This window comes from Anneissia japonica, unplaced genomic scaffold (genome assembly GCF_011630105.1).
Source record: "Anneissia japonica isolate Jap-2015-1 unplaced genomic scaffold, ASM1163010v1 scaffold288214_len167563_cov143, whole genome shotgun sequence".
Lineage (NCBI taxonomy): Eukaryota > Metazoa > Echinodermata > Crinoidea > Comatulida > Comatulidae > Anneissia > Anneissia japonica.
Window position 1 is genome coordinate 140,651 of NW_022702782.1, and position 17,237 is coordinate 157,887.

The window sequence follows — 17,237 nt, forward strand, 5'->3', positions numbered from 1 at the left end:
TGGGATTCCTTCCAGTGGATGCTTAGTTTATTTTGTCATTCTGATCGGATTTTCTCTACTGTTCCGTTTTAATTTTAAACTAGGTAGTCATAAATTTATAATGCAGTAGGCCGATGCACAAAAGTAAAAAGGATATCCATATTAAGTAGGCCTCAGACGTAGGAAGGTCTCTTCTTGGCCTTCTTCCCATATGAATAATATAGTCAAACAATTTTTTATAATTATCAGACCAACAAAATATACATTTAGTGTAAACTCAGGCTCTCCATAGTCATATTTTATGGGTTTGCTTTCTAATCAGTAACCTTTAGGTTTTATTTATTTAATTCAAGGAATAATATAAACAAAAAAAAAATTAGTTATATTTAAAACATTGAGAATTTAATTAACATATCATTTTGGTTTTTCTTTGTATACACAGGATAGTGAAGTATTGAAAACACTTGGAAAGGAAGATAACACAGGTTAATATTGAATTATTGTTTGTAAAGTGCTATTTTAAAATTTTTTAAACACTGTGTTGATCTGGGCCTCTGTGGTTAAATGAAATGGAATGTGAACTTTAATTAACTTTAACAGCATTGTAACAATCATAATTTCTATAACAAGAGGTGTGCTCACTTCGCTCGCTTACCCTAAAGTGTGTAAACGTCGCGAATAGTTTCAATTAAAAAAAAACCAATATGAAAACTAAAAGATAGGTTGCATGGTTTGAAAGCAGTTTCTCATCATCCCTCATAACATAAGGATATTTTTAAAACACTAAAAATGAGATGAAACAGCAGTAGTGTTAATTGGTATAAGGAAATATCTTGTATTCCTTAAATGTTGCTCTTTTGGTTTTCCATATAAAACCACTCAAGGAATGCGGAAATAGACCATTTTGCTCGGAGTGAAAAATATCCGAAATGTTCATTATTTTACCCGCAATTAAGCTAAAATATGGAATTATGTTTACTTCGTCAGCTGAAAACTTTAATGGTCTATGTTTTTACACTTTTACAAACCGGTGGTTAACCTTTGAAATAAGTTTTATCGGGTCCGTGCAATGAGCTGACACCAGAGCCTCACTGATGTTCCTGTTCTTGTTCATGTTACCAAAACTTTAAAAGCATCCAGCGTCGCCAGTTTTGAACGGACGTGCAGGAAATTGTGTACGCATAAACTAGAGGTGATTTCCTCATCTCCCTTTTTAAGTTGGACCCCATGGTTCCCCCTACACCTACAAAACAAAAACAGGGATTTCAGCAAGGACTGTACATTACTGCCATTACCACTAGTAGAGCACGTCGCGTGGATGGCGCTGTCGATTAAGGATGTGTTGAAGAACTTCATTTTGCGATTTTGAACCGCGTCTAAGTATAAATTCTTTTTTTTTTCTTCAATTTTAAAAAACCTTATTTTTTTTTAATTTTCAGATATTTTAATCTTGTAAAAATGAAAATTCTAAATAATATTTTTTTAGTACAAATAAACATTCTAATTATTTAAAAATATCGATCTTATTAGCTCTTCCAATAAACCCAATATAATAACTTGCACCTGTACCGTCTATAAGAGTAGAGGAACGTGCGCACTGATGAGCGGCCGCTATTGATATAAGGCACGTTCAGACAAGCCACTTAAGATTTGAAGTCAAAGTTTACTTGTCGTAAAGCCCTGAAAAAGCTATGTAGTAAGTTACTACAGAAGATTTACTTCTGAGCCCTCTCAGAAGTAAGTGTGCTACTTCCGTGTACTCAAGAAAGATAAGAAATACGCGATTAGGTTAGTGTCGTGTAAATGCACTTACTTCAGAGTAAATGCGACTTATACTTTGACCTCGATTTTTTTCAAAAGGTAAATACCTATACGAATGAGTGCCAACATAATTTTCCTGTAATATGTAATCCTTTGTAGGCACGATGTTTTCATAATTTTTTATAATTTCAATAATGTTTGTAAGAAATAATAGTTGAGAGACAACGAATGTGGTGGTTATAAATTCGGGAAATTTTGCATAGCTACTTTTAATCTTTAAAGTAAAATAGATAATATCCATTTTACTAATATCCGATATTATGCCCTTGGCAAATGTCGTGTGGATACTCGTCAGACGTAAAGCGCACGTAAAATGCTACGTTAGTTATAAATCAAATAGTATTTCGTTCCCTCAAAATTATATTTCGTTCAATTTTTTAAAAGAAATTACGGTTCCTTCGGCTTTTATATTCTAGAGTATAGTGAACGCGACTATTATTGCTTATTAAAACCTAGACTCACATTCGAGATTAGTACGTACACAACTGTTTGTCGCGTTACTATACTCGACACAAAATTACTATACATAATAATTTACATATACTAATATAATTATGGAACACAAATAATAGATTTTCTAATATATACCTTTACAGCAGAAAATTATTTTTTCAGAAATGTTTGGTGACCAATTTCTTTCTTGTTCAATTTTAGGCCAACTTCGCAGCTAAAGGTTTCGGCCCGAACTTTAACACGCACATATTGAGTGATTAATTTAAATATATAAATTGATGACCTACGACTGACATGTTACCAAAAAATCTTATCATAAATGTATATAAAGTAGCCTATCAAAATTATTCTATCTTGAACTAGAGCAGTATGAGAAACACAGGCTATAGCCAGCGAGCCCGGCGTATTCTCCAAATCTATCGAATGTTACATTAAACTAAATCTAAATCAAATTCAAGTTTGATAAAAACATTTATTGATTGAATGTACGTTGTTTTTGTACCGATATTCGGTGGGAGTTCCCAAAGATAGGCGTGGCCCGCCTATCGGCTCAGTGCCACGCCCACTGGCGTCCATTTGGACGGCCTATTTCGTTTTTCTGGCTACTAAACCCCTGATAAGAGATGTGTGGGTCACGCTACTCACTGTAATCCAATTTTGATGGACAGTGAAGCGCTTTGAAGTGCGTGGAAACCATTATGAATGCCAAAAATATTATTTCTTCTTAATCTCAGGGATGATTGCCAATGAAGACATTACTTACATATGGGATTTTCCTGGTCAGCAGCTCTACTATAATCACCCAGTAAGTATTAATTTATACTATCCACAATTTAAAATTGATAAGATTTACATAAATTTAATATCGAATATGAAACTATTGTAATCACAAAACGTTGCTTTTTATTTTTTTTGCCTCACTGAGGTTATAACATGCCAGCCCTCCCTCGATGAAAGCACGCCAGAGAAAAACCTCAACAATTGTAGTAGTTTATAATTGCAAACTTCTCAACAATTCCTACAATTTGTTTTAGATTTGTTTAAAAAGCGAGGCGGTGTATTTGATTGAGTTTAATTTGGTAGAAAATATGCAAGGAACGAAAAAGAAGTGTAGAGTCTCTAAAATGGTAAATCTCTCTTATTTTCATTTTCTTTACACAGTATTTTTACATATATTATAGTCGGTATTTTGTTCACAGAGACATTGTTTTCAAACGTGCTGTAATTTATTTGAAGATTCACGTAAACGTTTTATATTTGTTTTTCTCAGGCGAGAGAAACGATGACAAATGAAATGACAATAATACAGATTATCAAATATCAGATGGAGATAATATTTACGTACGCCGTCCAAGTTGAGCAGCTGCAGCTAAGAACAAAGAAACCTAAAATTGTAATAGTTGGTACCCACAATGAAGTAAACAATGAAGAAAAGATGCAACAGGTAAAATTTTATTTTAAAAAATGTCGACATCTGGGAAGATTAAACTTCCAATATTATTTATTTATTAGTTTATTTATATAGCACCTTTCATTGCAAATACAAAGCGCTAAATCTTTGTCATTGGGTCCACATGTTTAAGTGTTTGCTGCTATAAATCTGTGCAGGAGTGGGCAGATAAAGTGCTTGCTCAATGATACAAGCGAAATGCACAATGATGAATTGAAACCCCAACCTTGGGGTGGCAACCACCTCAATAATGTAATGATTATGATTTCGCGCCGCAACTTTAGGCTGCTACGACGAACAAGAGGAAAGCCACTAAGAATCTGTAGGTAAGCGGTAGCTTTTACTACAAAGGAATATTAATTCCAAACTAAACAAACGCGCATGCACAGTTAATACCAAAGAATGCCTCCGACAAATCTATGTAAAACACAGTGAGCATGCGCTTGGCAATGCTGACAGACAGTCACTGAGTGACATTGTCGAGTATGTGCAGTTACCAAATAACGTCTAATGAAATTATTGAGCATGCGCAACTACCAAACGGCGTCAGGTAAGAGGGTGTAAAATTGAATGAGAAAAATCAAATTTTTTATGCCACAATTGAGCATGCGCAACTCAAGCTAAATCGATCAAGGAAAAAGATAATAAAAGCCTCTATTTTGGCTATCAATGACCTACAGTTCATCATACATCGTCAGGGAATTGTAGTTTGTCGTAAACAACAATTTATTTGGTCTATCGCCGTATGGTCACAAAAGCCTAGGGCCTGGTGCCTAGGCTAGAATGCCTAGTACCAAGTAGTATAGGGCCAGCCAGTCTAGGATAAGCCGTGCTGTGTCGAGAGGTGCGGTGCCGTACGATATCTCAATGATAAAGATGGTTAGAATTAATCATTAGGCAGTTTTCGCCGCACGACGTTAACCTTAACGTTAACGGATGACGTCATAATTTATTCATCTTGCGTTGCGTTGCGGAGTACGTTAATTTCAGGATTTTACGTGTTCGACGTACGTTAGTTACGGGTTTGGTTTGCACATGCGTATTTCGATACGTTTACAAAAGGGGAGGAGCTATCGCGGTGCATGTTGGATACTAACGTTAAGGTTAACGTCGTGCATCAAAAACTCTCTGTTTTCAGAGTTTTACGTGCTCGACGTACATTAGTTATGGGTTTGCGCATGCGTATTTCGATTTGTTTACAAAAGGGGCAGCGCTATCGCGCTGCATATTGGGTATATAACGTTAAAGTTAAGGTTAACATCGTGCATCCGAAATTCCCTCTTTTCAGGATCTTACGTTCTCGACGTATGTTAGTTATGGGTTTGCGCATGCGTGTTTTGATTTGTTTACAAAATGTGCGGAGCTATCACGCTGCATATTGGGTACATAACGTTAAAGTGTGGCGAAAAGTACCTATTACCGAGATAGCGTACGAAAGGTAAGCAGAGGCGGATCCTATAGGGCGGCACGTGGGCACGTCCACCACCCCCCGTTTTGCCACTAAATTTTAAACTTTCAATGCATAAATATATTGAAATTAGCGTTCACACTTATCTATTCGGAACATGTTGTCCCCTCCGTTTGAAAAATATTGGATCCGCCCCTGGTAAGTATCTATTGTCATTGACAATCCGAAAAAAAAACAGAGCCACAGAGAAACTGACGACAGCAGTGGGGCTGAGCCTAGCTTGTTGGGGGTAGTTGGGGATAGGTCTATCTAGTCTAAAGCTGAACCATAAAATCGGCGATGATGAAGTTTACCTATAACTCGTCCAACCCAGCTAGCAGAATAATGAAAATTATGTAATATTAAAAAAAGTTATACTTTACTATAAAAAAATATACTGTAATAAAATAATAAATAATATTATTCTTACTAATAATATAAACAACAACAGTAAGATAAGAACACAAGCAAAGGAAATTTATACAGCAGGCATACATCAATTGTATAGGGCAATATTACACTAGTTTATAAGTTCCATATTTCTAATGTACAGTTTATCTATAACTTGTCCAGCCCAGCTAGCAGAATAATGAAAATTATGTAATATTAAAAAAAAATTAAAAAAAATATACTGTAATAAAATAATAAATAATAATATTACTAATAATATTAATAACAACAACAAGTAAGATAAGAACACAAGCAAAGAAAGTCTATACAGTAGGCATACATAAATTATATATTACACTGGTTTATAAATTTTATACGTTCCATATTTCTAATGTACAGTACTGTATGGTATGATTTTAACCCTGTGACCATAATGTAAATAACTCATTGGCTATTGTTCCACCAGACGTAAACCAATTCCTGTACCTGTAGGTTATTATTTATATGTTTATGTGTCATTACCATAACATAAATGCATTAAAGATGTTAAGGTCGTCCTCAAGAATATGTTAATTTATTAAGTTTGGTAATACTGTACAAAGCAGTCATAAGTTAAGGATGTTGCGGTTTTTTATATGAAATATTTCTTGTCATATTTAGGCTGAAGAACAGTTTAAAATATTATTTCAAGAAATTAAAGGCACTCCGTATGAACGTTACGTGGTGAGAAAAATGTATCTTATCGACAACGAGAAAACACTTAAACAAGACATTTGTGGATTTCTGAAAGCCATGCTAAACACGATTCCACTTACATGGCATAAACTTCAACGTCTTTTACAGGAGATGGGCAGAAAAGCAATGCACGTACATTATAATGAGGTATACATTCATTAGCAATTCATAAAATCTCTATCAACGATGAAAATTACTTGTTATTTACTATATTGCAATTTTAATTACCTTGCTTAGTTTTCCTTGATATACAGTGAGTACTAATTTGTATTTCAGTTGAGTATTTCAGATTATTATTCATGTGCTTTTATAGTTATTTTGATGAATTACATATTTTGTTGTATATTTTATCACTGAAGGTGTGTAAAGCTGCCACAAAGTGCGGAATTTTGCAAGAGAATCTCATCCATGCTCTAAACTACTTACACGATCTTGGAATTGTTATGTACTTTCAACAAAACAGAAAACTAAGAGATACAGTGGTAATAAACCCATGGAAGGTCAATAATATTACCGAGAAACTCATCACAGCAGTTAAAACTGACGACAGGATGGTGAGTTAACAAAATGTAATGTTCTAAAAGCATATTCTATTTTCATCATACAAAACGAAATTTTAATTACTCTTATATTTAGGTCCAACTATGGAATAAACTTGATAAAGAAGGTATACTTGAGGAAGAGTTAATCAGATATATTTTGAGAGAAGAGCTTAGAAGAGATGAAATTGGTGTCTTCTTGGAACTGATGAAGCAAGTTGGATTTACGTGTGAGCAGATCAAGGTTTGCTTGTGGTTTTTATTATAGTACAACACTGATGAATGTAACAGTCAATGTCATGTTAAAACTGTCGCAGGTCAACACGTCTTACTATTGTTGTAATGTTGATTCACACATTAAAAATTGACTAAAACATAACATTAAGAATTTCCGAATTATCATATATTTTATTGTTGATACTGTAAAAATAGGCTCCTAGCTGGAGCGTGTCTGCTGCTTGACATGTTTTTTAACTACTTTTAACTCATCCAAAATTTGTGGGGGCTTCGTTACCAGGACCAATTTCAAAAGATTTAAGCGACGCCCGACCACGAACACTTGGCTCTTGCAGGAGACGTACGTTTGACATCGTAGTGCAAAAACCTAGTCGAGTAGTTTTGTTTGGTTTTGTCTAGATATTATTCCAAGATATTGGAAATCTCTTTTTATATGTTGAGTTTTGTTTTATATTTTTAATTAGACTCAAAAGAACGCTCATCGTTCGTTTTACGTACCCTGTCGATCGAAATTTAGTTCGGAAGAGATGACTATTACACCGGACAATGATCAGACGGTATCTATCTACATGACATCTGATGCCTTTCTCTTCGAAAGTACCTATCACCATATAGTTGTCAGGTTAATTGAAATGGTACAAGCAAAATGCTTCTCGGCCACTCCGAAATTATTCTACAACAAAGCAATCATTGACTTTGGATGTGATCACACTCTCAGGTTAGGTCAAGTAATCATCGAAAACAAGCCCTCTGTGAAGGTAACATATTTGTGATACAATATTATCAACTTATTCAGCATGAGAATGAAATACTAATTAAATACTAATAATGAAATTACATAGATTACATTTAATTTGTCGTCAATTTTGTGCAAAAACAAGAAACCAACTGACATATAAAAACATAAAAGCATGTGACAATATGAACATATGCAAAACTTATTTTGTTTTATGTTTTTCCACCGACAAAAGTAACACAGCAAATATTACGTCACCTTATGGTACTTCCGACAATAAATTTACGTTTATTTTATTAACGAGTAAACTTTAAGGTGATACTGGCAAAACAGACAGAAATGGTCATTTCAGTGCTATATATAAAAATAATAATATGCATGTCTATTTTACAAGCAATTCTCCAAATAGTACAACATACAAAAACGTATACAGTATAAAGATGCGTGTGTTTTGTATTGTATCACGTAATACTCTAATGGTTTTTCACCTGGTCACAAACTAGATAAAAAAACAAGACATACAGACACTAAAGTTAGAAAAGGCAAGTATCAACAATTTTTTAATACAATATTTGATGATTGCGGCCTTAAAGGCTTGATTGCCCATAAATATTACCATACGTGTGAATTACTCCAAGCTTTTCGGTTTGTATCATTAGCTTGAAATATCACGTAAGCCTGAGATGTTGGAGGATGCTTGTAAGCCTTCAGATACAGGGACAGGAGGACCAAGTCCTAATGTTTGCATACAGGTAGTAAATTATACATTTTAATATATGTCCATTTGTTAGATATACACATTGGAATTAGATAACCTAATAGGCATTGCGACCTTCAGTTAACATGAAGTTATAAATAGTGGCAAAGACAAGCCAAACCAGTGACTTGTCGCAAATCCTGTTTCAGAGATACCAAAACATCATGGGATGTCAAAATTTGTTAAATCTATTTTATTTCACTGAACAAACCTTTATATTTCAATAACAACAATTTTTAACGATTTGGTGATGGTTTCTGCCTGTGAAATGCCTGCAATCCTGAACTTTGTAGGCTGATTTCAATCTCAATTATTGTTCTTCAAACAGCTGTATGTTTAAACTCCTGTAACTTATAACGAAATGTCGGATTTGAATGATTCGTTTACCATTTTATAGCTCTCATTTTACTGTTTAACAATATTGTACTGTATTAATAACTAAAAATCGATTTTTGCGACGAGTGACTGGTTTGGTTTGTCTTTTTTTTGTGAAATAATTTTAATTATTGTGTTATAATTGCTTTTATTTTCACTTATATTTCATAATATTTATAGTGGTTGTTAACTTTTAAAGGTGTTGGAGTATTTAGAGAAAGAGTTGAAAGTACTGACGTCTGGAATGAAGCACCTTAGTTATATAGTTCGTGTCCTGTGTTGGTCAGACTTGCAAGATCACTTTCATAATCTGGAAGAGTGTTTAAAGGACGATATCCTATGCGGAGAGAAAATTCTAAAAACCAGCAAACTACAGAAGCTGTTCAAAAATATGACATGTACGTAAAATTAACCCCACCCTGCCAGCATTATCTTTTCCCCATACACTTAAGGCAGAAATTACAGAAGGCACTATTCTAGGTCAGTTTAAGTGAACTGATATGCATGAATAAGCATGCCGACTTGCCCTCGCGAGTCGCGAAAGCAGTGTTTGCTGCTTGTGGAATATGCAATTGCCTGTGACGTGAAAGCTACGGTGTATAATGTAGTAAGGTAGGCCAAAATCTCTTGGTAGTTGGTCGAGAAATTGTAGTCGACACAGTGAATATTAATGGACTAATAATGTTTAGTTTTGTAATTATATTATCGCTATAAAATAGACACTGTTTACGTACAGCATGGTCTTTGAAAGCAATGTTGAATTTGGTCGGTAATAATATGAGTATTATGCAGTAATGTAAAGTACTGTATGGCATACACACAATACACCTGGGATTTTTTTTAGAAGAAAATTTTATGTACAGTATTGTTGTAATGTTGATTTTTCACAAACATTTCGTTCATATTCAATATATTTAAAAGTAATAATTGGCAATTTATATGGCAATAAACATTGATAACACCAAATCTTACAATATTCTATGATATTTCGTAATGTTTATATAAAAGGCTGCCTATAGCCCATAAAAACAAATTGAATAAGCTTATTTAAAACGATTAAAATCAAATGGGAGTAAAAAAATAAAAATAAAATAAAACTTTCCCTTTATTTAACAGGAAAAAATCCTTATGTTACCAGCCTCTGATCACGTAAAAGCACACAGCAATACGTTCACAATATAACTGTTAATTAACAGGGATTATTTTTCTCATAAAAATGTTGTAAAATAATAAGTTAGCAACTGTGTCCAAAGCAGTACTCGTGATTTACCTCCGAGCATTCTAAACGTTAATATCCTTCAGAATCAGTACTATTATAGGATGCATAAACTTGCTACAATGCATTTCATACTATACTGTAGGCCTACTCAAATAGCCAGATTCAATTTCTTATACTGTACTTTAAAAGACTGTGCTGTACATAAACTGTCTAGTCAGAGATATTATTACAATTATAGTCCATTAATATTCACACTGTCTTAAATACAACGGCCTATTTGACAAATTTTGACCCACTCCACAGTGTTCATCCACGCATATCGATACGCCACTGTTTCGCGAGGTCTGACTCTGGTATGCATATTTATGTATATCAGTTCGCCGACCTGACCTAAAATAGCGCCCTCTGTAAGTTATGCCTTAAGTGTATGGGGGAAAAAAAGAATGCGCCACACCACAAACAACTCCTAATATATGTCTATTACATAAACATGTTAATTGATACTTATGTATGTTTAACAATCTAAATAATATAACCAGCTTTGGAATCAGGCGTTTAGTGTATAGTGCGTCTTCTTATTTTATATTACTAAGGTATTCTTTTGACTTTATTTTAGATGGCAATCATATTTATCTAACAGATGAATATTTGCTTCGTATCAGCAAAGACATGGGATTGGAATGGAAGCAGTTGGGGGTCAAACTGGGTCTCAGTTGGAACAGGATAAATCAAATATGGATGTATTGCTGTAAACGACAGCCAGAGTGTACATTAGAGATGCTTACCGAATGGAGGAGTCTACAAAAATACGAGACAAATCAAGTGAAGATTATGGCCAAGGCGTTGAAAGATGAAAAACGCATAGATCTTGCTAACTGGCTCTTTGCCTCACAGTGCCATGTAAAACCGGATGAATGTACAATACAACCACCACATAGAACACACTATGATGGTTAGTAATGTATTATCAATGCTGATATGATTTTTAAACAGGATGATTTTCGCATAATTATTTAATATCGAATTATATCAGGTTAATTGAAAAATCCTATATAATGTAATTATTCTGTTTTAGATTTTTATAATTCATTGAACTTTTTAAAGACAAGATAATGTTATTTTATTTCTATAAATCATTTTCGAAATATGGTTAATTTTATCAATTGAATAATATGACTTAAAATAACATGTTTGTGTTATTGTACATTTTTAGTACCATCATGTTACCTTTTATCCTAAATGTAAAAACAAAATGTACATTAATACTCATCACTGATTAATGTCGTAAGACATGTTGCCTAGTACATGTGCCTGTCATACAATGAGCGTGTATTGATTTCATAAAGTATTGAAAGTCCGTTTTGTAAAGTACATTTGAAAAAAAAAATTGCTAATGTTTTAATTTTCTTTCAGGTTACTTGACGGATATGGATATGTTGTGCATCGCCAAAGAACTTAACAACGATTGGAAAACACTTGGCATATATCTTGGAATGAAGCAATCTGAGTTAAAACGAATTGAGACTGATTTTGAACCAAGTGTAGACGCAAGTTTAGAAATGTTGGTAAGATGGAGAGAAAGACAGAAAGCTAATGGAAATCACCTCGAAAAAATGAGTAATGCATTGGAAGAACTTGAAAGGTTTGATATCAAAGATGAACTTCAAACCTACTACCATCAAGTAAAACACAAGTGTGTGAAAGAACAAGTATAGGTAGGCAATATACTGACAAAGAACGATTGGTACAATCAAGGAAATTGAAAATCAGGAGCTATCACAATGAAGTGTCTTGAAGCTATTATCAAAACAGTAATGAAGACCGATCGCAATTCACTCCTAAACCGTATGCAGTTTACCGCAAGAAAATGGGGAGTCTACAATGCAATATCCCCTATGCTCCACATACTCCACTTCACCTTGAAACGCCAAAATTGTATGTTCGGTCCATGTTCAGAGATTTTTCGTCCGCTTTCAACACGATCAAACAGCATATACTTCTTCAAAAACTCTGCAACGCCAACGTTAATCCGGATCTCTCACTCTGGATAGGGAAATTCCTCATTGCGCGAAAACAGCATGTATTGATTGCCAATTTTAGTCTGATTCAACTCTAACATCTACCAGAGCACCTCGAGGTTGCGTATTATCGCCTTTACTTTTCTCACTCAAAACGAACGATTTACTTTGGACACCCATGACTGCTGCCTCATTCTGTATACCGACGACACATCTATTTTAAACTGGTTTCATTAAGAAATTTATAAGGAACAACCTAATAACTTTGATTCTTGGTGTAATGACAACTATTTGAAATTTACATTGACAAAACTAAAGAGATTATATTTGATTTTAGAAAACAGAAAAAGAACCTGAAAATATTATAATTAAAGTTAGACTCCGGAGGAAACAAATAAAATTGTTTTGTTATGTTGTAGAACTGATTTTTTTTTAAGAGAGAAAAGGTGTTTGACGAAAAACTGGGTAACGGTTAATGAGATACAGATTTTTGAATAATATGAAAACCCTTCCTCCCCGCCCCCTAGTTTTAAATATTCAAAAAACTGTATATCATTAGCCGTTCCACAGTTTTTCGCAACAACTTTTTTTCTGTCGTACAAAAATAAGTTCTACAAAATATCAAAATATGTTTTCTTCTGGAGTGACTTTAACGGAAAGTTTATTAAGATTGCTTCAGAGTATAAGTACCTTGGTACAATATTGGATAATAAGCTTAATTGGAACAGTAACACTTTTAAGATAAAAAAGTATAATACATACTCCAAGTATTGAAATGCATGCCATCATGTTGTAATTTGATATTTCGACATTAATTACGTCATCAAGAAAAATAGTCGTGTGAAAATGGGTGTACATAATTAATGTTGAAATATTTAATCTAAACACGATGGCGTGCATGTCAATACTTCGAGTATGTATTATACTTTCTTATCTGAGATTAATCGGTAACACATCTCATGTCAGTAAACGGGCTTACCAAATAAATTTTTGTATTTAATAACAGCTTTAACAGATAACATCATATATGACTATATTTCTTTATCAACCTGAAATATATATATATATATATATATATATATATATATATTTATATATCAGTGATTTTTATGTCCCACTTTAAAAATAATTCTTTTTTTAGCAACTGGACATTCGACTGTAAAGTGTCCCGTTGTATTGTCAACAATACATTTTCTTGATTCCTTAATAAATAATTTTGTAGTAAAATGTAGTGTAGGCCTATTTTGTTAAGTTACTCGATTTCTTTATTATGGTAATTGGCGCAATAGGTAAAGGTAGGAGAAATATGAGTAAGATTACAATGTGTAGTTATTTTATTTAATGATTGACATGTATGAAAAGGTAAAAAAAATTAGCTTTCAGGATTATTCTAGGAAATCGATATGATAAGAATGATCAAGCACTTTCATTGCTGAATATAGAATATTATATAAACGTAGGTAGAGAAAGCTTATCAGAAACTTGTTAGGCATCCAATATTTCAAGCCTGGCTGCCCAAACAAAGACACGGATTAGTAATATACAACCGAAAAACTACTGATCATCCCCTTATTCACTCAAATATTGAAAGATTCCGAAGAAGACAATACCTTATTTTGTTACTTTTAAATAAGTAACTATGTATTTTTAATATACAAGTAAATGAATTGATAAATTAAAAACCACTTAAATAATTTTTAAAAATCAATACTGACAATTATGGGTAATGTCAGAATGAGCTTTCGTGTTGATATGATCAAAATGGATTTTTGCTTTTGTTTTTGTCTGTGGTTTTGTAATGACACTTTTTGATGTATTTAATATTTTCTACTCAGGCAATGTAAATAATGTGCAATTTAGATCCGTCTACAATATATAGTTTAGGGCAATTCTGTTCCACAGTATAGTTTAATTTATGTTTTGATGGTCTTTTTCTATTTTTTATATTTTGTGACAAGAAAGTCACAATTTTTTTATATCGACTCATTACCTTTTAAATTTATAAAATACCCAGTTTTCAATATTATTTTATGATATGTATAAAAGTGTTTAATAATTAATATTTGTTGTTTCATAAACATGTGTAATGTAATGGCGTCAATATATTATATTCAATAGCTTATAATAGTTATAATAACCGTCAAATTGGTGATTTTGAAGTCATAGTTCTTATGTCTTATTTATTTCATACTTGCTTCAATTGGATCGATCATCCATACATTACGGCACTTTACAAATCTATTAAAAGCCTAGTTTTGAATGTCATTCCTATAAAAATGATATAAGTGTTTAATAATAGGTGTTTCTGTGTTTTATTAATTGAATAGTTTTCTGTTACATTTTTATGTATATCTTTCTTACTCACTAAAAATATTATGATTACTGTAGTTAGTGTTCGCACACAATCTCGGTGTTATGAGTTTATTATTACTGTGACATTTAATTAATTTATTGATTGATTGACTCTCATTAGATATACAAGTAACATGCAAAAAACAAAAACAAAAACAAAAAACAGGCTTAATGCCGCCGGTTATAACTGCTTCCAACATTTATAATGACACTGTGATTATATATCTTGAAAGTTGCGGCGTAACAGAACGTGCGTAAAAGTTTTTGGAAGAAGGAGAAAGCTATAACGTGTGTGGCTGAATCGTCTTTGTTTGAATAATGGTAGAAAAAAAAACAATCAACAATTTTTGGAGGGGGAACACATATGTACGGTATTATTTATTTAATAAAATAATATTTAATTTAAATACAATGAAATTTTATCACTGAGAACAGATAATGATGTCAAAATATTGTATATAGGTCCTACATAGAAGCTTCATGATCAAAACTTCTTGTTAGGATTTGGTATGTTGGTCCCTGGCGCGGCTGGACTGCTGGGTCGCAACTTGGTGCCTGGAATTGTAAATAGGCCGTGAAGTAAAATGTTTGCGGAACGCTGCCCTACTCTATAATTACAACAGTACAAGCATCAGACTTTTGAATCCGATAACATCACTTTGTAGATATAAAAAAAATTATTTGTGCCAACTAGTATCCAGTTTAATTGCGCAATTGTAACAGTTTTGTAACTGATCTCCACGTTTCTTTACGTTTATATTTAGTGTTTATATAGTGTGTGTATTTTATGGCATTGAAAGAGTAATGTGGTGTCTATGTGAAGTTTTTTTTCTAACTTCTAAATTTTGCAGAGTAATTCAACTTTCTTTTTATATTTTATGTATTACCGACAATAAAATGTTTTGAATTTTGAGTATTATCCTGTCTTTGTGAAGTAAATATTGATGGTTAAATTTAACTTTAGTGTATTTTGTTTATAAAACTTGTAGATGGCGCTGTCGATCTCGAAATTTGAATCTAATATTCTGTTATCAACCATTTACTTTTAATTTTATCGAATTTAGGGCTCCTATCATTTTTAATTTATTCAGTATCCAGGTAAAAGCAATGCAAGACAAAACACGGATACAGAATGTATATTACCTAAGAACTGAAACTATCAAGTGGCTCTCCTATAATACTAAACATCTTTACATAAAGAATACATAACAAAACTAATTTAAGATTCAGATCAGATCACCAATAAAATATTGGAATTAAAATATGATGCCAATTAAAACAATTTAAAGTGAACGAAGGTGCCGGCCAATTGTATTTTATTATTGTCAAATCATGATTACACTATTGTAAACAAGAAAAAAAAATGGAATCATGAAAAAGGCATTCTAACATAAACCTAGTGTATCCCCAACCTGTTTGCAGACCCGCTGCGGACCCCTTTGACTTGGCGGGCCCCTAGCCTGGGAACCACTTCGACTTTAGATTGACAAAGATTGAAATAATGTTAAATACAGACACAATGTATACATAAGCCTAGTTCTAGTTAAAATACGGTATGTAATTATGTATTGAAATAACACTCATTATATTTTACGTGTTTGTTGTGAATTTCAAGCACTAATCAAGGTACTGAGCCTACCACATTTCATGCATTCGATGTGGAATTACGAAATGTGTAGGCTTAACATCTTGACCTCTGATCAGTCAATAATGATATTGATTATAATAATAATGACACTATATAATAATAATTAATATTGCTTTTACTTCATTTTTATCTTAGTTAATTACACCTGATGTTACCATCAATGTTGATAAGAGGCGGCCACACAATACTTATTTAATTTATAAGCCATGAAATACTAGCACCTAGCCAACACTCGTGTACAAATTTACAACCTGTCAACAGTGCAAGCTGTTTAATGATATTCTCGAAAAGGAACAAGATGTTATAATCGTATCAAGCTTTAAAATTCAATGAAAAGTTCCTTTATTTATTTCCATGGAAAAAAGTGTCTCTGTCGCGTTTGACGTCAAAACTTTCGCATCTTTGTCGAGCGCCTTTGAACATATGGCTATCATACCGGCGCTATATAAATACATTTAGTTGGTTGGTTGGTTGGTTGACTGATCTGACTCTCTGTGAGATACACCTTCTTGGATCTCGAATGAGATATTTGTATACACTGTAAAATGTGATTTTAAAGTATGGGAAAACCCAGAAACAACAAGTGAAATAATGCTTTGAATTCAATATTGCTGTTCTGGGTTTTCCCCATGCCTTAAAATCTCATTATAAACTACACTATGGAAATGTGTTCGTCACACGTTCTATAATGTGTTCATTTAGCCTTCACGAAACCAGTCAACTGAGGGTTAAGATCCACTAATCATCAATATTTGGTTGTTCCATTTTCAGTGTGGGGTATAAGCAATAGCAAAATGATCTTGACACTACTGTAAATACAATCTCCGAAGCTGTATTTGAGAACATATATCATTTGAATACACTTAATCATTTCTTTATTGTAAATTGGTTAAAGTTTCACAAAAATTTCATTCATATCAGTTGACTATGTATTTGTACCTGATGAGTGTGGCTGCTTTTGACAGCTGTCCATACGAAACAAGCTTATAGTAATAAATGCATATGATTTTTTTCTAAGTGTGTCTACTTTGTTCGTTTAATTTTGCTCCCAACTGCTTGAGCCCTCTCACCCTTGAAGGCT

General features: G+C 33.0%; 1 protein-coding gene across 1 annotated transcript in view; it reads left to right on the top strand.

The window, feature by feature from the left end:
- The window catches only part of LOC117104024, a 15,932-nt gene extending 1,905 nt beyond the window's left edge, over positions 1-14,027 (top strand). Inside the window, exons 3-14 of the mRNA XM_033244673.1 lie at positions 422-464; positions 2,988-3,058; positions 3,288-3,380; positions 3,524-3,697; positions 6,201-6,422; positions 6,635-6,829; positions 6,912-7,058; positions 7,516-7,809; positions 8,447-8,539; positions 9,119-9,317; positions 10,755-11,090; positions 11,552-14,027. Coding sequence (XP_033100564.1) covers positions 422-464; positions 2,988-3,058; positions 3,288-3,380; positions 3,524-3,697; positions 6,201-6,422; positions 6,635-6,829; positions 6,912-7,058; positions 7,516-7,809; positions 8,447-8,539; positions 9,119-9,317; positions 10,755-11,090; positions 11,552-11,853 — 2,169 coding nt within the window. The 3' untranslated portion in view covers positions 11,854-14,027. The remainder of the gene's footprint in view (positions 1-421; positions 465-2,987; positions 3,059-3,287; positions 3,381-3,523; positions 3,698-6,200; positions 6,423-6,634; positions 6,830-6,911; positions 7,059-7,515; positions 7,810-8,446; positions 8,540-9,118; positions 9,318-10,754; positions 11,091-11,551) is intronic.
- Positions 14,028-17,237: the final 3,210 nt, after the last annotated feature.